This window comes from Tribolium castaneum, chromosome 2, assembly GCF_031307605.1.
Source record: "Tribolium castaneum strain GA2 chromosome 2, icTriCast1.1, whole genome shotgun sequence".
NCBI classification, from domain to species: Eukaryota; Metazoa; Arthropoda; class Insecta; order Coleoptera; family Tenebrionidae; genus Tribolium; species Tribolium castaneum.
Window position 1 is genome coordinate 1,567,725 of NC_087395.1, and position 24,566 is coordinate 1,592,290.

Sequence of the window (24,566 nt, forward strand, 5' to 3'; positions counted from 1 at the left end):
CTACTGCGGCTTAGTAGTCTAGTGGACATCGTCGCCGTAGGCGACCCCAGTTCTCTATTACGTCTTGGTGGGAGAAGCACAATGATGTTCAGTCGAACGGCCTCTTGTGTTGGTTCGCAATGTTTGAGTTGAATTATTTTTTCAAACACTAGTCGCATCACCACACCAGTAATTTGTTTACATTTCCTTCCAGGATTATTAAAGTGGGTAAGTGGTTGCAATTAAGTCGCGGAAAAGTCACGATTCTAAATTAGCCAGCCACCGAATGGCTTTTTTTAGATTATTTGCACGCGCCAAAGCAAAGTGATGAGCAGTGGAATTTCTATAGAGATATGTGCCGTTGCATAATTTAGATATGAATTATAGGATTGTTGTTAACCCATTATTACAAACGATATTGAAAAAAAAACGCAATAAAAAACAGTTCCAGGGCCGTGAAATGAGTTGATTTTGTTTGTGAAACAACAAATCAAGTTCGAGTTCCGGATCAGGTTAATTGAGTGGTTGAGGAACCGGAAGTATTATTTTAGCACAGATTTTTAACTAATTGTTCACATGTAGGTTTTTTAAAAATTACTATAATTATTTCAGGCTTCAAAAGCATTGTCTTACTTGCAAAAAAGTCAAATTTAATTAAAGTATTAACAAACTAATAAATTAATTTACAATATTGACAATTTTTTCAACACCTATTATTTAAGTTGGAGTTTAGATATTTTGATATTTTGTACATGTTATTTATACTCTAGGACATAGTTTAGGAAAATATTTGTGATTATACAGGGTGTCCCAAATAAGTATGACGTAAACATATTTTTTTTAATGAAAAGTGTTGGGATTTACGTTAGGATTGTAGTATGAAAAAACTTTTGTTTTATAATTAATTAATTAATCAATTAATTTCAAAATAAAAGGATCTACAAATTAAAAAGTTTGGAAGTAAGTAAGACACCCCTTGTAGTAATTCAGAAGATCAATCAAACTTAATTAATAAGCCTGTTAGAACTTGTTCAACACGTACCTAATAATAATGTAGTCAAAAAACATTGTTTCTACTTTTAATTAATTTTTAAATCTACAGGTCTAAAACCGATTTTTTTGGTATTTATTTTTTTAACAGTAATCCCTGAACCGATTTTAAAAAACTTTAGAGACATAAAGGCAAAATAATAAATAATACAATAATAAAGGGGTACGTAATCGGTCTATAACTTTTTTATTATTTAAAATATTGCGATTCTGTTTTATTATCTTATAGATCGACTTAAAGTCCATAAACTAAAAATATTTTTATTGTACACAGGGTGTTGTATACAGGGTAGTGAACCAAAGTTACATCTTTTTAAATGGGACACCCTATATATTTTTGCACAATTGGATTCTACGCAAACAAATAATGTAACTTTATTTAAACTATTATGAGCCTATCTCTTTTCGTTTCGGAATTATTCAACTTTTCGTTATAACAAAGACCCATTTTTGAAAAATTACTAGGCAGTCGTCTATGAATATTTTCCGGCAATTTTGCAAGAGAAAAATTCAGAATACCTTGTAATTTTCGAAAATAGTCGACTTTTATTTGAAACACGGAAATAATGTACAGGGTGTGCAAAACACAAAAAATTGAATAACTCATTTTTTTCAAATGGGACACCATGTATTTCACTTTTCATAAGATTTCTAATGATGTGCGGTTTGTATATAGCAAATTTACAATATTTCTTAGTGTTCAAAAAAATAAAAAATATTTTTTTTATTTATTTTATTATTAATTCTTGATAAGTGAAATTCATTTATGTATCAGGTAATAATTAGATTAGTTGTGTAATTAGTCACATTAGTACATATTAAAAAATTAATTACCATTTGACTATCAGATTCTAAGCTAACAAATTTTCTTGTAATAAAATATATTTTTTTGAAAAAACTCAAATAATATTTTAAATTTGCTATGCAAACCCTATACCGTCAGAAAGCTTATCAAAAAGGCTATCGATACATGTAGTAAAATACAGGGTGTTCCATTAAAAAAAAGAGTAATTCAACTTTTAGCGTTTTGGCACAGCCTGTATATTATCTGCGTGCTTTAATTAAAAGTCGTCTATTTGCTAAAAATACAAGACATTCTGAATTTTTCTGTTGCAAATTTATCAAAAAATATTCATAAGCGACTTTGCAGTAATTAGTTTAGTTTTATAGTTTTATTTTAGTTTTATAGTTTATATAAAATTACAATATTTTTTTGCGTACAATCTAATTATGCAAAAATATGTAGGGTATTCCATTAAAAAAATATAACTTTGGTACACCAGCCTGTATACAACACCTTGTGCATAATAAAAATATTTTTAGTTTGTGGACTTTATTTCAAATAGCAAAAAGTTATAGACCGATTACACACTGCTGGGTCAGCCTGTATATAATATAATAAAACAATATAATACATACTAAAATATAATACGTATACCTAATAAAATAATAATAAAACAATGGCTTACCATTAAAAAGAATATTATTATGACATAATACTTTTTAAGACATTGTATAGTCAAAAATATATGGTAATTCAAATGTGACGGACGAACTCTCGTATGGTGATAAAAGACGTTCAGTTAAGCACAAAAATAAAGATTTTTTTTCAAAAAACTTAAATTTGACATATTTTTAAATTTGTTTTCCTTAGCAACGGTATCGATTTTTGCTATTTTGTTTCCTATGATGTCGAATTTTTTTTAATTGTTTTGAAGATCATAAGACATTAATTGTTGATTTTTTTCAACAGGTATTTATTTAATGTTCCAAGAGCCGTCATTTCCGCTAACTAAAGACAAAAAATGATGAAATTTGAAGAGCTCTATCATGTGAAAAAAGGCTCAAACAATTTAGTGTCATAGGACCTTTTAATTCAGTTTGATTCCTTTATCAGCATCCGAGAGATTGTCCAGTACTTTTGAATCACCCTGTATTTTCCTGCAATTCGGAAGTAAAATTACCGTTGGGGGCGCCACTGAGCTAGGTCGAAAACAGTAACCATAAATGGCGGGAAAATGTTTATTCGGATATTTTGAGCGTTGTACGAATTTTGGGGCTTCACAATTATTACATTGCCTATGCGAAATGATTATTGCATCTTTGATGCAAGAAACTTATGCTGACAAATAAGAGATGACGAGGAAAACACGAATAACGAATGACTGTTTGGTTCACTTTCTTTATTGGAAAATTATTAGAAAGACATTGAAAGGCCTACCTTTTGGCATAATTTACGTTTAAATGTATCAGCAGTTGTTAATCTTTATTGTAGTTTTGTAGATTTACCGCAGCATTTCATGATTTTGTCAGTGGAAAATTCTAACCTAAAATTCATAAGACTTCACTAATTTATTGGTTTCTTGAGCCAAACTTTGTGTTCGCTGTGATCCATTACTTATAATCTTTAATTAGACAACTGTTTGATAACACTTTGTAATCAAAATTTAAATATTTTTCACTTTTTATCCACTTTCAAGTTCCAACAATAAACACTTTATACCATGAAAAACTACAGAACCAAAGTCAACGCTAATATTTACCACCACGTACTTTTAAAGTAATTCTTTCTATTGTAAGTAATTAACACTATACACGCAAAATTGTTGAACAATTCATTAAATGTCAGTTAAATGTGGCATTACGAAAATTTCTTTACTGTTTTCGACATAGTTCAAAAGTCATCACCAGAGGGCGTCTAGTTAATTTTATTTCCGAATACGTCCTAAAATATAAATAACGTCTTCCATATCTCATAAGTCTAACTTTACTAATAAGTGAGGTACAGTAGACGGAAGCTGAGCTGGACCACCCTGTATGTTGTTACCATGAACTCGAATCGAGTTTCAGTTTTGTTGAGCAATAAAATTGAGTGATAAAGTCAATTTCCATTTTTATTATTTTTCAACCATAAATGTTAGCTCTAAGATCCGTACTTTAATTTGGAAATGATAAAATCTGACTCTTAATTCGAGTCTAAAGTTACAACCTATGGAATCTTGATACAAAACGCGCTAACACAAATTAAAGATATAGTAATTGGTGCCAATCAATTTCTCGGAGCATTTTAACTAAGTTTATATCAAAAAATATATATTATGAATGAATATGTTGCTAATTTTGTGATTTTCTACCCCTTTACCCCTTTTTACCCCTTAGATTAGAAAAAATTTTTCTGTCCGGGTAATTGTGCAATTTTTTTAGTGCAATCGGTTTCTTGGAACTTTCTATGGTACCTACGGCTTGAAAAATTTCGATCTTAGTCCATAACGAAAAAATACAATTAAAAAATAATTTCAAAACAAACCCCTGTTTTTTCAAAATCAAACGATTCCACGGGTCATTTTACAATAGAAATATTTATTTTGTCCCGTAATTTTGTAACTACACAAATATTCGTTGATATTTTCAGAGTATTATAGTGTCTTGCATTGAAATAGAAAACAGTGTTTTCAAAACGAGTGACAATTTTGCAGTTTTGAATTAGTCAAAGAATTATAGTTTTCAGAAAACTATAATTTTGATAAAATTAACAATAACAATGTGAATGAACCAACTAAATTGGTTTAATCTGGTCACGTGATCTGTCAATCACGCATTTATTGGCGGATTTAATGATAAACCGACTTCCGCGGTTTCTCGGAACATTTTACATACCTATAGCTGAATAATAGGAATTTCACCGAAAGCTTCACCGAAATTTTGCAGTTGCGATTGATTTATTGGAATATTTTACGTACACATAGCTCAGAAAATATTCCTTTTATTCTTTAGTTTCACAAAATAGGAAACAACAAGTAAAACAATCGACAATATTTTCAAAACTGTCCACAGTTTAACAGTTTCCGGGACTTTTTGTAATGTTTTACACACTAATACATGACCAAAAATATCGATTTGCTGCCACAGTTTAGTCAAAATAAAAATAAAAAATACATTCAAAAACGCCATGGATTTTTTTGGATACCATCGATTTCTCACAGCATGTAGCATGTCATTTAACAAAATGCGCTTCCAATTGTTATTATTTATTTTATGTTATTATTTTTATTATTTTTTACATAATTTCAAAATTTTTAATTATTTTTTTTTAAATTTGTCTTTGCTTGTTGGACAGCTGTCATTTATTAATTATTATTTTGTCATTAATTTTGTCACAATTGCGCCTAAATTCACAAAATAAGAGAAATATTTATGTTATTACAAAGTAGGACAGAATTAACATTATGTTGATGTTTCCAAAACTGTCGGTAATTTTCTCAACATGATTTGATCTAGGGAAACATTCTATATAGGTATACGTTGATTTAGTTATTTGCATAACTCGTACAATATTAACTTTGTCTCACAATTTCGTAAAAATTAACAAAATACAAAAAACAAAAAACAATTTAAGAAGACTATTTTTCTTCCTATTTTTTCATTTTTTTTGACACCATCTGATTTCGTGAATTATCTTAAGTACGCACAAGTCATGAAATATCAACTTTTCTCTAAACCCTTCTAACAAAAGAAGAGAAATGAAAAGAATGTAAGAAAAAGGGTTTGCATTTTTTGAAAAAAATACAAACTAATTAATTTTCAAATTGCCTGTGATTTTGTAAATTTATCCGCTCTAATGGATTCCTTTAAAAATTTTACATACGTGTTTATGAAAGAACACAAATGAAAAAAAATAGAAAAAAAAAGAACATAATCAGAATAAATATAAAATATTTTGTGGAGATTTTCAAAATTGGCAATTTTGCTGTTACTTATTCTTGTACATTCTTTCTACATATAAAACAATATACGGTAAAGATAAAACTAAAAACGTCCGCCTATACCGCCTACTCAAATTTTTGTATTATGTTATTTATCATCCTATGAATACTTGTACTCGTATAATTTCTTCTTATTTTTTTATCATACGCTGTAACAATTAGTAGGAGATATGAATATAATCTTTTGTAACGCATTTTATATAATATGAGTTTAAAAATTCATAGAACTTTTTTTAATTACCTTTAGTTCAATGAAAGTAATGAAGTAAGTTTTAGTGACAAATAATCGTTTTAGTTGACAATATTTTACTGTTTAATTATAGATATGCTTCGAAATAACTAGAATATTTAAAAACTCGTAAAATAAAACTGCTTTTAAATTTTAAATTTTAGATAAGAAAGAAAATGAACTTGAATATTTGCAATTTTAGTTTTTTACATTGAAATTGAAATCACAATTTTTTTCATTTCTGGTAAATTTTCCAATTTAACTTTCTGGGACAGTAACTGTATCTTATGTAATTTAAATGAATATAAAGTCACATTTTCAACTCATCTTGCGTAATTGCTTTGGACATTACAGCGAATAACATATAATTTTAATAGTACCATTGTATACAAGTAATTAGTGTCTATTATTAACATCCAGAATGCGAAACTCTTGACAAACTGTGTACTTACTTAAATGATAAACAAATTTCTTTGCTCCCAGAATTCGCATAAATGTGATTGAAATGTAAACACTTGCAAAAAATGTTAGTTTACACTATAGCTCCTTTGATACTTTGTAATTTTTTTGTGGCAAAAAACTCAGCATAGAACTAATTTAAGTTTGTCATTGATATAAAAATAATACATCCAATCGTCACAAACTCGATGACAATGCCAAAAAAATATTGCAAAAATTTAATTGGCTCACGATCGTGCATCATTCCTATACACAAATAATTAAAATAGCGAGACATAACGAAATAAATTCGGTCTATTTATAAAAGCCAGAGCCCGCAAACGTCGCCAAATGAAATAATTGCACGCATAACAAATATCAAAGTTAAAAACAAATTATTTTTTAATTGTTAACGTTATTTTTCTCCGTTTTCTTAAATAATACAATGTGTTTTTAAATGATTCTCATCTAGTCGTCTGTGAATTTCTCATGTAAAATCAGAAAATGCCGCTTCATATAACTAATGATAGGCATTTGGACATCGAATATTACCATTCTCCATTTATTATTTATTTATTAAAGTATTTTCTTGCCCGGTGTAATAATTTATTTGCATTTTAACGAAATTTTTAAAAGAAATTAATTGAATTTCTCACCTGACAGATTTGACATTCATTGACAGAGGATTAAATTAAGCAGAGCGGCACAAATTTTTTTACATGTAAACCAATTTCAAAGTTAACTAGACGAGAATCGTTTAAAAACACATGGTATTTCGATTTTTTACATGCAACCAATAATACTATTCCAGTAGTTCAAATCTGATTCAATTAATTAGTGTATCAAGTGGTGAGTGACCGGTTCCTAGCAAACTTACGTTACATGCAATTTTAAAGGCTTTTCTTAAAACTAGTTAAGTTTGTTAAAAATGAAAATATTTGACAGCATTTTTATTTTTCCTAAATTTCTAAATTGAATTATTCTAAATGAATGTTAAACATCCTCCAGTTGTGTTTAAATTTTCTAACTTAAAATAAGATATTTTTTTCAATTTTTGTATTAGTATTTAATTTAAAATCATTAAATAAAATTTTTCACTTTCAAAGTTATTTTATATTACGTCTGAAGTTTTTGTTTCTCATTGTATTTGTATTTGTTTCCCCAATTTTTCAGTTTTTTGTGGTTTTACTATCTTATCTTATTAATTTCTTAATTTACAGTTTCATAGTTTTTGAATTATTACTTTTTCAGTAACTTAGATCTACAGAATTTTAGTTTTATTGTTTTTTTGTTTAGTTTTTTGCCTTTTTAATCTTGTGTCTTGGTTTTTTATGCAGAATTTAATGTTTCAATTTATTAGTAATTATCTTTTCCAGTTCTATAGTTTTTTCAACTCCTCAGCATCTCAGTCGCTTAATTCTTTAGAATTTCAGTCTCAAAATTTTTAAGCTTTTTGTTTTTAGTTTCTCAGCGTTAAAGTTCTTTTGACATTGTATGAATTTTTGGTTTTTGTAATTCTATATTTTAAATATTTTTTTAATTTTAAACGGTTTTAGTATCTTATAACATTTTTGTATCAACCTTGATTTTGGAATAAAAAAATTATTTACATAGTGTCTCTGAAGTGTACTGAATTTAAAAATTTATTTATTTTAATTATTATAATTAGTTTTCCGAAACCGACAGTGTAGATTTTAATTAGTTGTGTGAAAATCCTACTTTTCTAGGATTCTTAGTTTTTGTGTAATAAATTAAAAACAAGCGGGTCTTCGTCAAAAAATCAATTTATTTCAAAAACTTATCAGAATCGACCATTTTATTGGCATTTTAAGGCAAAATCCCGTTTTGTGACAAAAACGGTCCCTAAAACTGGTTCACTGGTGTCCCACTTGTCCCAGGAAAGAGTGAGTAACCAATAAAAATATAAAAATCACATCCTACGTGATTATCTAGTACACAAAAAATTGAAAGACGATTAAAACGTTTATCATTGGTACTCCCACAGTATAACACAGACCAATCATAAGGCGTTCAAAACTGAACAAAAAACCATCTGGAATTTCGTTGTTTTCTTAAAAAATTAGTTCGTGTTCAAACTCAAAGCAAAAACTCAATTGTTTTCCAAGATTCCATCACAAAACTCAAAAATATAGCAAATTGAGTCAAAAAATTTTTAATTTTTAAATCTCTTAACTTGGGCACTTGAAATTTATGAGTTACGTTTTGACAACTGAAGTGACCTTTTAGAAGCAACAACAAAAAATTAAATATTCTATTTAACTTTTTATTTATTGCAATAATTTTTTTTAATTTTTCCAGTTTTTAATACCAAATATTTGTTTCTGTACAACTTTCTTTGACACTTAAATCAGGTTTTTATATTGGTTGCATTTAGAAGTAATGGAATTACAATGTTATGCAACCAAATATACACTAATTGTTTATCAGTTTATCACTTGCTTGTAGCACATGCAACTATTCATACAAGAGCTTATCTCTAATCATTTTTATTTAATAACATGGTAAACAATTAGTTTGTGTGTATTTTTTAAATGTTTACACAAAACGCATAAAATAAATATTTTGTTTGTAAATTCTTTAGGTTACCCCATCTTATCTCTAACTTTTACGACCAGGAAATTGCTAAAAAATGTAACAATAGTTTTAATAAATTTCCTCTTGATTTATTCATTATTTGAGAATGGAATTAACTTTTGTGAAAAAAAAATTTGCTTGTGTCCATGCTACGAACAAACCAATCAAAAACCGGTTCGTATGACCCGATCGGCCCCCGAATTAGCCCGAATGGGTCGTTTCTTGCGTTGTTTATTGGCAAATTTGTCAAGGAGGTTAGGTTTCATTTCACTCAATTTTTGTGATAAGCAGCAAGTGGTTGCGAAAATCTAATTTCTGAGTGTTTTAGAAGATACAAAAATGGTAAATACTTAAGGGGTTTTAGCGTAATTCCGGTGCAATAACTGGGATTTTAGTCGACCTAATTGTTATCAACAATTAATGATTATACGTCACTTGGTTAAACATTTCGGTGCGATTAAAAAATAAACCGCCAAGGATACGATGGCGAATGTTTGTTTATTTGCATTGATTTCGTTTATTAAATTTGTTTTTCTGGTTCAGGAGTGTAACTCATGTCTGTGTGGAGCACCTCAGGGGGCCTAGATCCAGGCAAGACGTTCAAAGCGAAAGGGGACAACACGCTGTATAAGAGGAACCATCAGGTGAGCGAATTCATCTTTGGAATCATTTATCTCTAATATTACTATCAAACTTTGACTTCTTGTACTTTGGTTGTTCTTAAATTAAGTAATACGAAGATAAGTGGAAAAATTGTGTATTATATTTTGATTCGGAAATGTATTAATACAAAATCAAATTAGTTTTCAATTTTTGTAATTTTTGGTGAAATAAAGTTTATAACAAGGTTGAATGAAGTTACATAATTGTACCTATAATTCAGCTTCACCTTGCTCTTTGTAGTTTCCACACTGTAGATTCAATGTTATTAACGTTAATTTGTTATAAGAGATGATTTAAAATTGAATTTTTTTTCCAAATGGAAATTATTAAACCAAAATTTTAGTGAGAAAATTGGTAGTACTGCTAAGTTGAATGTTACCAACGATTACCAATTTACCACGACTGAATTTACTCGTGTTACCAACTGTTTACATTGTTTAAAAAAACAGACTTTATTAAAGTTAAAGGGGAACATGTTTTAGTTTGTTTCTGAGCCGTCAGATGGCACAGAAATAATTTTTCTATTATCTTTTCAGCCATTCACTTTTTTCGGAAACGAAAAAAGTTTTGTTCATAGAATCGTATTTAAATTTGCGTAACAACGTAACACTTTTTCTATTTTTTGACTTATTAAAAAAAAAATTAAACAAAATATTTTAAAAAATTAAGGTAGGGCAACGTATCTCCATTTCTGGCTGATCACAAATGTATTTTTGTTTTCAAAATTGGGTAACGGGACAGTTATCAAAACACGAATTGTCCTGCCTTAATTATACAGGGTGTCCCAGCCAGTTGGTAAAGTCCATTAGTCACCCCTAAATGTTAGAAAAGTAATAACTTTTTTTTCCTAAGTCATAGATACTAATCCCTGCCTCGCCTAAATTTTTTTTCAAATATATCCATAGGGGGTGTTTCGGAAATGAGCTACAATACAAACTTACGTTTTCTTTTTAAATAGAACACTCCACAATTTTTTGCATTTTTAGATGTAGCTTTTAAAGCTAATGATTTTCACCGAAACTTTTATTGGTAAATTTTGCTTAGTTTCTGAAAAATTATTTTAACAAAAACAAACCCTTTTTAAAAATGTGTAACTCAGAAACTAAGACTCCTAGAAAAGTCGGATGTTCACCACTTTAAAGAGGAGAGTTCAAACTTGTATCAAATGATTGGCGCAATGCAATGAGGAACGTAAATAATTTAAGAAGTTTGTTAAAAGTTAAATAATTTGAAAAAGTTAAATGGAACGCCCTATTTTTGGTTTTTGCTTCTCAAAGTTTATTAAATTGTCTATCTAGAGTTAATAATTAAAAAGATATTTGAGTTTAAATTTTAATTTCAGCAACAACGCAGATTATTCATGAGCATTGTCGTTACCATACTATAAGCATAGCAACTCCACCGCGAATCATTTGATGGAGTTTATACGGGGATGAAAAATTCGCCATATATATTAAAATTTTAATTATTTCACTGTAAACGACAACTGGCCTAAGGGTAATATTATAGTATATTATTATACGAGTTTTATAAGTGTGGCACGTATGGTTTTGGAGCACGACGAAGGAGTGCCACAATTAACGAGTGTAATATACAATTTTTTCTACTTTCTGTTTTTGTTTAGTTTAACTTATTAAAATTTGTTGAAACTATTTCTTTTTGATTTTGTTGATTAATCGGCCTTATCAGTAAACGACTTAACGGTGTTGACAGATCACACACTAAATTACAGCCTAGCACTGCTAATACGAATCCTAAAAATTTACTAAAAAGAGTTGCTTTAGTAAAGGATTGGTTTTGTCTGTCTTTTTAAAAGCTTTTGTTTACCTTGCTTTGTTGTATGTCTGTCTATTTCATATTTTTAGAGCCAGATTTGAAAGGGTTCTCGTTGTCCCAATGAATTGAAATTTTGCATAATTACTTAATCTGCGTGACAATGCAATCCCATGTAGTTAAATAGGGTAAATAGGTAGCGTAACATATATAATTTTTCTTAGCGTAAAAATATAAAAATAATTTTCATTATACTAGCCTTTGTCGTACACTTGGTTTAACTCTGTCGTCCCCTTTAACCTTAATATTGTGGCTGATTTGTCGTAACTAGAAGTTACTAGAAACTAGAAGTATTACAACAGAATAAAAAACGAAAATACATATTACAAAAAGTTCTAAATAAAATTACATTAAATGTTCTAATGTTCAGCAGTTGCGAGCTCGAATTTTTCATGATTTTTTTAACAGTCTCGTCTTAAACGAGAATTTGAATAGAAACAAAAACTTGATCTTCAATTTTTTTCTGACGCAGATTATAGTGTATTATATTATTAGAAGTATAAATGAAATATGTGCTGAGGCAGATTTTTGCCCAAACGTATAAAATTTTAATTTAAAAAACAACATAATTAACTAAACTTATTTGGAAAACTTTATAATTTGTGTTTGAAAACCGTAAATCCTGGTCTGGATATTACCATGAAAATACTCTAAATGGTCTCTTTCCACAACTTATGCATTGTTTGGTTGAAATACATGTTTATTAAGTTCAGAAACTATAAAAATTTAATTTGCAAGTGTATTTTAAATTTGGAAAGAATGAACTTGGTGATTGTATATTCCATTTGACCACCAACACATAGTGATAAGTTGATAACAGCACCCACTTGATGGAAAATAGAAAAAAAAACCTGAATTGGATATAAAAATACAGGGTATAATAATTGCTCTCTTGTAATAATATTAGTTCTCTTTAGGACTTATTTTTATATTGGCATTTCCTGTCCTTATCTCATTTCCGGATTTATAACAACAGCAGAACGAAGTGGTTTAGGTTTTATCACTTAATACAAAATTCCTACTCAAACAATTTTGTTTATCTTGTAAATGCAAAGATTAGCATTGCAAACAACTGTTATTGTACAGATCTATCTGTTATCTTCTTGTTGGAGTTAATTTCTTTAACGAGTCCGCAACGGATTACTATAGGTTAGGATACGAAACGACGTACAATTAAAATGTCTCCGTCCTCATTAGTTCCGTTAATATCACCAGAGGGCGCATCGAATTTAAAGAAAATGGCTGTATCTAAAGTGAGCATTAAATTCTCAATGGTATGAGATAAGAATAATTAAAAAAATTATATCGTAAACTATTATACAAAAAATTCCTTGGAAGAGCTATACAATGTGTTAGGGAATGGTTTAGTAAAAATTTAAAGGTAGATGGAGAATGACAAGACAAATCGGTTAAGCAAAATTTATGCAAATCAAGAATGCATAGTTTTCTCAAAAAATGGTTCTGAAATTAAAGTCCCAAATTTTGAGAATCGCTGTACTAGCATTATAAAAATTTGCGTAAATTTTAATATAAATGACAGAATAGCAGAGGTAATTTAACTCTTGGTCCACTACGTTATCCTTCTACTTCAATTTGTGTTTTGTTATTAAATTTTACGAAAAAAAACATTTTTTTTTTGCCAGGACCGGGGTTCGAACCTCCTACACAAATAAAAAATTCTCAAAACGCCTATGCGCCACTGTCCATTTTGTTTAACGAAAAAATTAACTGCTAATAAACTACTGTAAGCCACACAGTGGTTCTCAACAGGTGGGTTAATAAAAATTTTTGAAGAAAGTACACACTTTTTGGAAAAATGATGTAAGGGTTTTAACTTGTCTGATCATGACAAATTCACATACGAATTATTGCTAAGCCATTTCCTAATACCTTTTATTATTACCAATTTTGAGATTAATTTTCGAGTTTATTTTTGTATTTCTTGTATTTAAATTTAAGCCACTGTTTATAGAAAACAAAAAAAAATCATTTAAATATTGATTAATAAAATTGAAAGCTCTTTCCACATCATTAGGATTATAACTCGGATCAAAATGATAATTTCACTGCGTATTTTCTACAAAGGGATGGATATTTACATAATTTACGGGTTCTATTAGCTCTGCGCTGTAAATGAAAAATAGAAGCGGTCCCAAAATTGAGCCTTGCGGAACACCGAATTTATTACTCGACACATCAAACTTTTATTTGAAACACAACACGTTTCAACCACAAACTGATCATCCTCAGGTGATACTATAAACTCTTGATTGTGAGGTGGTAATAATGTTTTCTATTTGTCAGATGCGAATGAAAAAAATTGTTGAAATTTCGTCAAAACCGTAAAAACATAAATTTGCACATAAAAGTGAGTGATCCAAGGTGTCAAAGGCTTAGAAAAATGCAACAGTGTAACCATTGTCTCACCATTGTGGCTTCACCTTTATCCAAAGCTCTTAAACAATCATCAATAATTTTTCATAAGGCTGATAATATGCTAATAGTAGGTCTCAAAGTCATACCATGCATTGGAATTTTGTATTTTGCTACTGCTACGCAAAAGATGGTCCGAGATTTTTGAATCACCCTGTATGATTTGTTATATTTTTTTAATAAAAAAGTTTTAAGGGTGGAATACCAAATGAAACACCCGGTAAAATAAACTACTAATATATCTGCTATAGAAAAAAATATTTTTTTACATGTTTCTCGTGAAAATTGTAATCATTTAAAGCACAAATTTTGTACAGTGATGGTCCCCATGATTTCATGTCTTTTCTTCATGATTTCCTCCGATTTCCCCTAATTGTTTAAAACGATTTTCTGTGATTTCCTGAAAATTTCCTCTGCGGTTATACGTCTGGTCGTCAAAATACAAAGCTCAATACTTTTGTTTTTTTCCAAGTAATTAATGAATTGGTTAAATTTAAATTAATTTTAAACGATTTGAGGTTTTTACTACATTAGAATGTTTTTAACTTCTAATATAGCTTTAAGCTTTAAGATTTTGTATACAATCCAAGTCGGCCATTTTGAGTCCAACTACATATTTTCAAAATGGCTGAATTTCCGGAACTCCAAGAAATTGGCGCCAACTTTGAAATGTTAACTAGTAACTACCTATTTATAATGATTTTTTGAATTCGCCTTTTGAAACTGAGTAAAATGTATCTTAGTTGTTGGTACTTAACTGTCATAGTTTTTGACGCATGCCAATGCTTTTATACAAATTTTCATATGCAGGGGTTCATTTAAATATAATAACTCGTGAACCCTTTACCTTAAGTAAAAAATTCATTTTGCATTTGATAGAAGGGTCTTCTCAAATTTTCAGAATTGTCAACTGTCAAATTGCAAGGCTACTATGATCTTTTGAAAATGATGATTAAAAAATGATTATAAAACAGTTTTTTTTTTCAAATGAAATGACCCTGTTTTTTCAATGGCAATCAAAAGAACATCAATTTTTATACCGACTTTTATTAACATCTACCTTTTACAGTATTTGAAATAATCACAAAAAACCTAATTTTGGCTCATTATTTTAATTCCTAATTAAGTAAACTTGTGAAAAATACGACTAAATTGTGCTATTAATTAAAAGAAAAGTTCGATTTGTTCACCATTTTTTTATTCAAGACGTTAAAATTCGATGCCAGGCTCACTGAGTTAGTTTACATAATTCACTAAGTTATAATAAACCATAATTAAATAAATAACTTATTCCATAACGAATCAGATAAAAAATAAATAAAATATTGAAGTTTGACAATTGTTGACCATTTTGCAAAGTTTACTTGATTAACTATGAAAATTACGAAGTAAAATCGGTTTTTAGTGATTCTTTTTCAAAAACTAAGAGACTGGTATAGGATGTTTTGATAAAAGTCACCGTAAACATAGATATTCTTTCGATTGCCGTTAAGAAAATAGGGTCGTTCCATTTGAAAAAACTGAGTTATAGCAGTTTTTTTGAAAACAATTTTGAAAAAATGATACTTTTGATAGTTGACAATTTTGAAAACTTTTCAATTATCGAATGCAAAAAAAATCACTTATCGCAAAGGGTTCAAGGGCTGTGATATCTCAAAAATAAAAATTTTAACAAAAAAATTGACATATATCAAAAACTATGACAGATAAGTATCAACAATTTGGGTTAATTTTACTCAGCTTGCGAAGGTAAATTCAAATATGCAATAAGAATATGTGGTTACTATTTAAAATTTCAAACTTGTCGCCAATTTTTGTAGTTCCGGAAGTTCAGCCATTTTGGAAAAAAATGTAGTTGGACTCAAATGGTCGATTTTGATCGTATACAAAATTTTAAAGCTCTGGCTATATTAAAAGTTAAAAAGTTTCTAATGTATTTCTTTGGGTACAGAAAATCGTACGATTTTCTCCTTGTTTCGTCTCCTAATCTTTAGTTCTCCGTAGTCTAATTTATCAATCACTAATTCGGAAGTAAAGTTACCGTTGGGGGCGCCACTGAGCTAGGTCGAAAACAGTAACAATAAATGGCGGGAAAATGTTTATTCGAATATTTTGAGCGTTGTACGAATTTTGAGGCTTCACAATTATTACATTGCCTATGCGGAATGATTATTGCATCTTTGATGCAAGAAACTTATGTTGACAAATGAGAGATGACGAGGAAAACACGAATAACGAATGACTGTTTGGTTCACTTTCTTTATTGGAAAATTATTACAAAGACATTGAAAAACCTACCTTTGGCATAATTTACGTTTAAGTGTATTAGCAGTTGTTAATCTTAATTGTAATTTTGTTGATTTATCAAAGTATTTCATGATTTTATCAATGGAAAAATTCTAACCTAAAATTCACAAACTTCACTAATTTGTTGATTTCTTGAGGCCCAACTTTGTGTTCGCTGTGATCCATTACTATAGTCTTTAATTAGACAACTGTTTGATAACAATTTGTAATGAAAATTTAAATCTTTTTCACTTTTTATCCACTTTCAAATTCCAACAATAAACACTTTATACCACGAAAAACCGCAGAACCAAAGTCAAAGCTAGTATTTACCAAGACGCACTTTTAAAGTGATTCTCTCTAATGTAAGCAATTAACACTATACACGCAAAATTGTTGAACAATTTATTAGATGTCAATTAAATGTGAGATTAACGAAAATTTTGTTACTGTTTTCGACATAGTTCAAAAGTCATCACCAGAGGGCGTCTAGTTAATTTTATTTCTGAATTGTAATTAACAAACGATTCTAACAGTTTTTATTTTTCCAGTGCAGAATGTCGCAATCCGGCGACGACCTCCACTCATCTCAATATTTATCATGGCGGAAGCTCCATTTAAGCCGCGCCAAACTCAAAGCGTCCAGCAAAACATCGGCTCTATTATCTGGCTTCGCAATGGTTGCGATGGTAGAGCTCCAACTTCAGACACCCATGACCATTCCAAGCACAGTCCTAGTCGTATTTGCGATCATTACAACACTACTTGTTGCAGTTCATATGCTGGCTCTAATGATCAGCACTTGTATTTTACCGAATATTGAGGCGATTTGTAATTTAGATGCGATCGGACTTGTTCACGAATCGCCACACGAGAGATTGCATTGGTACATTGAAACAGCTTGGGCTTTCTCGACTTTGCTCGGATTGTTGCTGTTTCTGGCCGAAATTGCGATTCTCTGTTGGGTTAAGTTTTATGATATTAATAAAACGGCCGCTTGGTCGGCCAGTGTTGTTCTTATACCGATTTTGTTTGTGTTTCTCGCTTTTGCGATACATTTTTACCGATCGCTTGTTGCTCACAAATATGAAATGACGGTTTCGGGGATTAGGGAGCTTGAAAGGCTCAAGGAACAGATTGAGCAAGGGGATATTGAGCACAATAGGGTTAATGGTGTCAATGATTTACTTTCAGGTGTGCACATTGTTTAATTACACATTTTTTACAATTCATGGCTGTGTACAAGTACAGTTTTCTCAAGACATGGAGCAATTGAGAACTGTGATCTGTTATATTTTTAAGCATTTTTACATTATTGTATTTTTATTGGTAACGAAATACATTTATTATTTATATACTAAACGAGTTGGTTTATTTCACTTGATATACTTTCGTGGAGGCTTAGGCAAGAGTTGACGATTTCTTGAAGTGTTTTCATTTCTCGGGTTGCACAAAGTTCATCCACATCAAGCAGTTCGATCTGGAAATGAAAACAATTTAATGCATGAGGGTGTTTGACGCACTCTTCGCTTCGCTCGTTCGTGCTAAATTTTTTCATTTAATTTATTTTTTCAAAGCCTTCAAAAGAGCGGAAAAGGTCATTCATAATGTAATATTTCAACTAATTTTAGTTGTTTAGCAACAACCCAAATTATCATCGGCTGATAATTTCGAAACTGAGTCTAGTAAGTAATAATATAATCACTGTATTGCCATGCCCTTTTCATTATCCGATAGATCGGCTTAAAATCCACAAACTAAAAAGATTTTTATTTTATACACGGTGGTGAACCAAAGTTACATATTTTTTAAAGGAACACCCTATATATTTTTGCATAATTAGATTCTACGCAAAAAATAAAGTAACTTTATATAAACTATTATGGTTCTATCACTTTCTGTTTGGGAATTATTCAACTTTTTGTTATAAAAAGACCAATTTTTGAAAAATCACTACGAAGTCGCCATTGAATATTTTCCGACAAAACACTTTAAGAAATATTTCTAATTTGCTATATTGTTAAAAAGCTTATAAAAAATGCTATCGATACGTGTAAAGAAATACCGGGTTCGTCAAGTTTTACACTTATAATAATAATAATAATAATATGTAATTGTCCCTCAAGTCGTCAGTCATGGAGCATGCCATGCACCGTCTTATCGGACTCGTCAATATATGAAATTCTACAAATTTGTAGGGAATTTGGAATAATTGAGGTATTCCTCAATACTATAGAAAGCTTTGTCTTGTAGGAAGAATGAGAGGCGGCTGCGAAATATATTAAAAGACTTAGATTCCTTAATTTTTTGTTCCAAGTTGTTGTAGAATTTGATTCCAGCATATGTAGGATCATGTTGACCAATAGCCAACCTAGAATGTGGCAGCTCAATGTGGTTTCTTGTCCTTGTATCGTACGCGTGAATATCGCTTCATTTATTAAGAGTGCTTACATGTTGTCGAATAAACAAAAGTAAGTGAAATATATATAAAGATGGGAGGGTCATAATACCAAGTTTTCGAAAGATAGGACGACAGTGAGCTACTGCCTCCGAACTATCCATACATCTTAAAATACGTTTTTGTACTACAAATAGATTATTCAAAAAGCTGCTGGACCCCCAAAAAATAATTCCATAAGTAAGTACAGACTGGACAAGCCCAAAATATAACATTTTAAGAATGTCATCAGACACAGTGGGCTTTAAATTTCTTATTAAAAAACAAATCCCACTTAACTTATTACACAATTTATTTATATGACTTTCCCATGTTAATTTAGAGTCCAACGTTATCCCAAGAAAATTAATTTCAATTACATTTTTTATTGACATTCCACATAGTTTAATTAGAACACTGTAATCAAGCGTCACATTTTTAGGCAAAAATTTAACCAAATAGGTTTTCTTCAGATTTAATACCAGCCCATTTTTCAAACACCAGTTATTTATAGTTGTAGACACGTAATTTCCACCAATTTCAACCAAGTCTTCATGATTCTTGTTAGTTAATATTGCATTTGTGTCATCTGCATAAATAATTAATTTATTAGATTTTGGATTTGTAACTAACAAAGATGGTAAATCATTAATAAAAATTAAAAAAAGAATGGGACCCAAAACCGATCCCTGCGGCACACCCAATTCAACATACGCTGGTTCGGACATATGATCATTCAGAGCAACAACTTGTCTTCTTTTATGTAAATAAGTTTTAATCCAATCATTTGAAATTCCACGAATACCACAATGGTGCAGCTTTTCTAACAAAATACCGTGATTCACAGAGTCAAAAGCTTTCATCAGATCATAAAAAAGCCCAACTGTTTGTTGATTATTATTTAATGAATCATATAACGCAGAAACTGTTTCATTTATAGCAGTTATTGTAGATTTACCTTTTCTAAAACCATGCCATGCTGACTAGAAGACATCAAATTTGTACATTCCAAAAACCTTACCAAGCGATCAGAGAATATTCTTTCCAAGATTTTATGAAATTGATTTTGCACTGCAATTGGTCTATAGCATGAGACTTCACTTTTGGAACCTTTATTTTTATATATTGGGACAACTTTTGAAGTTTTTAAAGCTTCAGGAAAAACACCTTTTGAAAGGGACTCATTGATTAAATGGGATAATGGGGAAGATATTAGATCTCTGACAGCAATTAGTAAGGTCCCAGGTATTTCATCAATGCCAGGTGTTTTTTTCTAACATGTTTTATTTATGATTGTAATCACTTCCTCCGGTGATGAAGGTGCCAAATAGAAACTTTTTACAACAGTTGAAGTAGATTTGGAGTAATTTTGTGATAAAACTGACTCACTTCTTTGGGTATATTGGACACCATCAGCAAAATAATCTTTAAAGAAGTTACAGACATCCAACGGTTCACTGATCACTTTATTGTTTTTATCGACTAATTCAATGTTGTTGGTTTTAAAATTTTTTCGATGGCTGTTAATTATATTCCAGCTTTCACGCACAAGGTTATCTGAATTAGCCAATCGGTTGTCATTATATGTGTACTTTCTACACTTTAAAGACTTAAAATAAATTTGCCTAAGTTCTAAGAATTTTTTATGGTACGCCGGATTGTTAATAATTTTACTTAATTTTGACATGTCACAAAGTTGGTCATGTAATATTTTCAGAGAATGGGTGTACCATGTTAGTTTGCCTTTTATTTTGCTTTTAATCTTTATCGACTTAATTGGGAAACATTTATCAAAATAACGCAAAAATGTATTGTAAAAGTTATTAAACCCTAAGTTAAAGTCTGAAGCGGCAAATGTATCCTGCCAATCTTCGGTCTGAAGACATTCTTTAAAATGAGAAATACTTACATCGCTAAAAACACGTTTCTTAATCATATATGAACAATTGTCATCACAATTGCCTAAGCCTAGTTTAATACTGTCAAAAACAACTAATTGATATGTATGATCTGAATAGAAAATGTCTCCCACATAAGAAGTTATTGCTGAAAGATTTGAAATTATATTGTCAATACAAGTTGCACAAGTATTTGTAGCTCGCGTGTTTTGCCAAATATGAATTTTTAAACCAAATTCAAGGAACAAATTATTCAAGAGTTGCTGTTCTTTAGAAGAACCTAAAAAATTTACATTAAAATCACCACATAAAATGTAATAGTTTTTTGCATTATATATACGAGATAAAAGATTGTATAATAAATTCAGAAAATTTTGAAACGATGAAATATTATTACACGGACTTCTATATATTCCAATAATATAAACTTTTTCCTTTGTAGTCAAATGAATGACACCCAAAGATACCTCAAAAGTTTTTTCAACATTGTTTTTCCATAGCAGTGGTTTTACATTAAGTGATTTTTTGCAAACATACATACTCCACCACGTTGGTATGATGTGCGGCAGAAACTAGTTACTAATTCAAAACCATGGAGCTGCACTAAATTAATTTCATCTTCTCTAAGCCAATGCTCACTTAGGCAAAGTATGTCTACATTTTTTTATTTAAGTAACAATTCCAAATGGTCACTCTTACCTTTTAAACCCTGTATATTTAAATGAGCAATGGTCAAATTTAGTCTGTTTCTATTATTCACTCAGGCACTTTTCACCTTTTTGTAATTTATCTAAAATTCTAAAAAGAATCGGATGTGATTATTGTATAGAAGAACGACCAATTTTTAAAATGATTACTTGTATGGTGTGTTTTTTCACTTTCGCTTAGTTAACTATAGTCTAATGTTAACGATCTTTGGTCCAGTTAGTGCATCGAAGTGCCTAATTAAATTTTTGAGAAAATGTGTCGTTGATTTTTAATTTCTGTTTTGATATTGGAACAGCTTTTTTCCCATGAATTGTGGTAAAATTGTAAATCACTTCCACAAAAGGTCTCCAATTTTTTTTTCCTAGCGAGATTGGATATCAGTGCAGTGGAATATATTTATTTCATTTTTTTTTCTCGTTTAAGAGGTGTGAAGTGTCTGAGTGTAAAAATTGACGAGCCCTGTACCTACATACTGTTCTATTTGAAAAAATTAGTTATTCAACTTTTTGTATTTTGGCACGCCTTGTACATTATTTCCGTGTTTCAAGTAAAAGTCGACTATTTCCTAAAATTACATGGTATCATTAATTTTTTTGTTGCAAACTTACCGGAAAATATTACAGGTGATTTCGCACTGATTTTTCAAACATTGTATTATTTTATAACGAAACGGGAAAAGGTACACTCATAATAGTTTATATAAACATTTTTTTACGTATAATCCAATTATGGAAAAATATATATGATGTTTCATTTAAAAAAATATAACTTAGGTTCACCACCCTGTATACAACACTCTGTGTATAATAAAAATATTTTTAGTTTGTCAATCTATCGGATAATAAAAACGGTATGGTGATAATTCAAGGAACAAAAAAGTTATAGACCTACTATAGACCCTTGGGTCACTCTGTATATCTTTAAAACTCGAATTATTTCATTTTAACTTTTAATAGTCAATAGTGTACTTTGGTAAATTGCCAAACATGATGCAGAACTGCTCTAAACTTAATTGAAAATAACTTTAACAAAATGAATTTTGTCACTCTTCGGTCCGCTCACTCGTGCTACAAAAATTAAACGCAACTCGATACTCACCTTATGAATAGGATATTGGGTTGGTCGTAGGCCACTCTGCCGATACCTTATGTCGATAAACGTACAAAAAACGCACACATCTCTAACCCAAACCCCTTGCTGCATCTGCCCCGTAACCAAATGAAGAAACCTCCCTTTCCCGTGCTTCATATCACCAAACCAACTGCCTTCATATCGACTTGAATCAGGTCTTACCAACATCCCCAGCCCCTGTCTCACATCCTTGACAAAATCAATTCGAATTTGATTAAAATGTGTACAGGGTGCTGCATTTTGGATGTCCGAATAGGGGATCTCCGAAAGTAAAAGGTTTAGAAAAAAACGAGGGACACATTCTCGGGTCCGTTTTTTGAGAAAACAATTTTGGTCAAAACCGCATCCCGCTATCGTCTTTTGTTTTCGACTTATAAACAATGACATTTTAGCCAAATCTTAAACATTTCATATCTTCCTTATTGTAAAAGATTTGAAATACAGACATTATAAACTAAGGCACTTTTGTACGGAGAATTTAGTAATGTTATCACCGATTTTTTCTAATCATTCGTTTAGCTGTAATAACAGAAAATTGTATTTTTTTAATAGAAATCATAGTTGGCTATGACATTTTTGAAAAATTATTTTTTTCTGATTAAGAGTCTATTTGTGTAATACATTATTTTTAAATTATGAAAAAAACATTTCGCTTTTTTATAGTAGGCCATGAAAAAATTTTGGATTTTTAATTCAAACTATGAAAAATGTATTACTCAACAAGTATTTATAATTTAATGATTTTTTAAACACTAATTAATTCAAAAACAGTATAATAAATAATTATTAGATCAAATATTTGCGATTAATAAAAAATATATGTTTTTAGATTTAACATGACAAGCTTACATTGTCATTCTATTTGCTAATTAAACGTGAAAAGTTGGAAAAAAAGAAAAAATTTATTAAAACACCAAAATCAAGTCACATCTGCGTTAAAAAATACTTAGCCTTATCAACGTCACCTCCATTGCACTACCAAATAAGTTAGTGACGCATCGTTTTCAATTTTCTGCACATTTTTTATGTAATTAAAATCGTATATTTGTTTAACTGAAAATAAATTTAACAGCTTATTTTGATGATTTCACATTTTTTCCTTTACTAACCGTTCACAAAATTTCTAAATTATTCACACCTTTTATGTGAAATATTTTTTCCATGGCCAACTACTTTAAAATATTTTAAATATATTTTTTATCAAAAGTATATAAAAATATCAAACTGTATTTACATTGTTTTCAATTCAGATAAAAATAAGCTTTTTGAAAATGTCATCGTCAACTATGATTCCTATTTAAAAAAATACAACTCTATGTTATTACACTTAAACGAAAAGTTAAAAAAAATCGCTGATAACATTACTAAATTAACAAAATTAAGAGGAAATAGTTTGAAGAGATTTTCAGTTCAGTTAAACAAAAACTAACAACAAAAACAGAAAGTAGAAAAAATAGTCGTTTTATAAGACTTCACTGTGGTACTCATTTATTGGAGCACTCACGTCAAACACACAGACACAATTATTTATTGTATAATAAAAAAATAAATATGATTCTGGAAAACTGTAAAATTATTTTTGTGCTGATAGCTTTTCTTAACTGTTTCAAAATTATAAAATTGCCAACGTTGCATTTTACCAAATAATTTTTTAAATAGTATTGATATAATTGTAACATAATTATTAATTATTAGATTTTTGATTGAAAGTGTAAATTATACAGGATGGGTCATTGATATGGGCGTGTTCGATTACTCCTGCACTGTCAAAGATATCAAAATATATTAAATGGCACTGCAAATAGGAAGTCAAAGTGTACGTTCTAAAATTATTTTGCCCTGTATAGGGTGTTTCAATTTTACTGTAAAGCCTTTAACCCCCCCCCCCCCCGTTCATTCGTACACAATTAAATTTGCACTTTTTTAGGTTTTACAAAACAGTTTAGAAATTATTTCATTTTTTCTACAATTTAGGGCGTCTGCAGGCACATTACTAAAAAATCGCAGTGCCTTTGGTTTTTGGGATATCAAGTTGGGATTTTGTCCGTAGGTAAACAAATGTTTGAGGTATCTTTTGGCGACAAGACTATACATTTGCCCTGTGGCATTACCATACTGTGGCA

General features: G+C 29.8%; 2 protein-coding genes across 5 annotated transcripts in view; one reads left to right on the top strand and one right to left on the bottom strand.

The window, feature by feature from the left end:
- Positions 1-17,631, top strand: LOC660858 (calcium release-activated calcium channel protein 1). 4 transcript variants are annotated; one of them, XM_064355119.1, is made up of 3 exons: positions 1-207; positions 9,598-9,698; positions 16,806-17,631. In XM_064355119.1, the coding sequence occupies exons 2-3, from the start codon at positions 9,609-9,611 to the stop codon at positions 17,478-17,480; spliced, it is 765 nt and encodes a 254-aa protein (XP_064211189.1). In that variant the 5' UTR covers positions 1-207; positions 9,598-9,608; the 3' UTR covers positions 17,481-17,631. The 4 variants fall into 4 exon arrangements, with proteins under 4 accessions (XP_064211189.1, XP_064211190.1, XP_064211188.1 ...); XM_064355120.1 differs by having other exon boundaries at positions 4-207; positions 16,821-17,631; XM_064355118.1 differs by lacking the exon at positions 1-207 and adding an exon at positions 9,246-9,396.
- LOC655391 (MORN repeat-containing protein 3) overlaps positions 17,230-24,566 on the bottom strand; it is an 11,778-nt gene continuing 4,441 nt past the window's right edge. The window contains exons 3-4 of the mRNA XM_064355117.1: positions 22,411-22,632; positions 17,230-17,749 (exon numbers count right to left, since the gene is read on the bottom strand). Of these exons, the coding sequence (XP_064211187.1) occupies positions 17,627-17,749; positions 22,411-22,632 (345 nt within the window). The 3' untranslated portion in view covers positions 17,230-17,626. The remainder of the gene's footprint in view (positions 17,750-22,410; positions 22,633-24,566) is intronic.